Source organism: Corvus brachyrhynchos, unplaced genomic scaffold (genome assembly GCF_000691975.1).
Source record: "Corvus brachyrhynchos isolate BGI_N302 unplaced genomic scaffold, ASM69197v1 scaffold155, whole genome shotgun sequence".
Classification (NCBI taxonomy): domain Eukaryota; kingdom Metazoa; phylum Chordata; class Aves; order Passeriformes; family Corvidae; genus Corvus; species Corvus brachyrhynchos.
Genome location: NW_008238434.1, coordinates 1283698 through 1285048, shown reverse-complemented (window position 1 = coordinate 1285048; position 1351 = coordinate 1283698). Strand labels below are relative to the sequence as shown.

Below are 1351 nucleotides of genomic sequence, written 5' to 3'. Positions count from 1 at the left end.
GGGTCCCTCCCCCGCCGTGTAGCCCTGGGAGAGGGGCCCTGAGGGCACAGACACGGGGCTTCCCTGCCCCTGCTCAGCCTCGTTCCCGTTGGTTGGTTTGTGTTCCCTGCGCGGGCAGAAGGAGCCTTGGTCCGGTGACTGGAACAGTTCCTCGGCAGAGCTCCGGCCATGTGGATGGAGAAATAAAACATCTCTCTGAAACATCTACCAAGAATCCGTCCATATATATTTCCTTTCCACGGGACTCCTGGTTTGATCTATGCGTGTTACAGTATCCCCACTGCAACAGGAGGCCCTAGCACAGGGTGCCCAGAGAAGCTGTGGCTGCCCCTGGATCCCTGGAAGTGTCCAAAGGCCAGGTTGGATGGGGCTTGGAGCAACCTGGGCTAGTGGAAGGTGTCCCTGCCCATGGCAGGAAGTGGAAATAGGGGATCTTTAAGGCCCTTTCCCACCCAAACCACTCCAGGACTCCATGGTTACACCCACCCGTGTCAGTCAGTACCTGAGCAATAAGGCCCAGACGAGTCCAAAGCAAACCCTGCAGGGCACTGGTTGCTCCGGTCCCCTGTACGATAAAGGAAGCACATGTCACTTGTGGATATAAATATGGCCAGTTCATTACTTTAACATTAAGAATTGCAGCCCAGCAATTTGACAATATTTATTATATTTCACCACAAAACAGAAACTTTTAAATCCAGCCTTTAGTGGTTTTTCTACTTGGTCAGTAAAAGCCAGTATTACATGGCTTAAGCCGGTTTGAATAACATTGAACAGGTTGGGGGCTCCCTCAGAGTGAGCTGCAAGTTCCATCCCAGCCTAATGCATCCTGCAAAGTTTCTTATTGAAAGAATAAAGACCATTCAGTTTGACTTCACATAAAAGGAGGACAACAGACCCAAACCAAACAAACCAGCACGTCACAAATCTTAGGAGGTCACTGTAGAAGAACACAAGTGTCTACTATGAACTGCAATGGAAAACTGAGGGAGAGACTCCTCAAAGGCCAGAGGGCTTTGGCTGCTTGAAAACTGAAATTGAAAAAATTAAATTAAAAAAAATCCCAAACACCAGTATCTTAATTGTTGGAGGAAATAAATCCAAGTTCAGTAAAGGCTTAGCCAGATCTAATCACAAGCATATCTTGACCTGGAGACTTCCTTTTATCAGATCTCTTTTTAAATTAAAAAAAAATGTACTTGGTTTTCAAATTGTACAATGAGTCCCTAATCTGGCAAGTGGGAATAACCTTATTTTACTTAATTTAGAATGTTGTTACTGAAAAGAAAGACTGAGGCAGGCAGGCAACCCCACTGTTTCATTTACTTCCAAACCAGAGTAATTTCCCTAC

The 1351-nt window shown here is 46.2% G+C and overlaps 1 protein-coding gene across 1 annotated transcript in view; it reads right to left on the bottom strand.

Annotated features, from left to right (window-relative positions):
- The window catches only part of HMCN1 (hemicentin 1), a 185525-nt gene that overhangs the window by 18824 nt on the left and 165350 nt on the right, over positions 1 to 1351 (bottom strand). Inside the window, 1 exon segment of the mRNA XM_017736452.1 lies at positions 503 to 565. Coding sequence (XP_017591941.1) covers positions 503 to 565 — 63 coding nt within the window.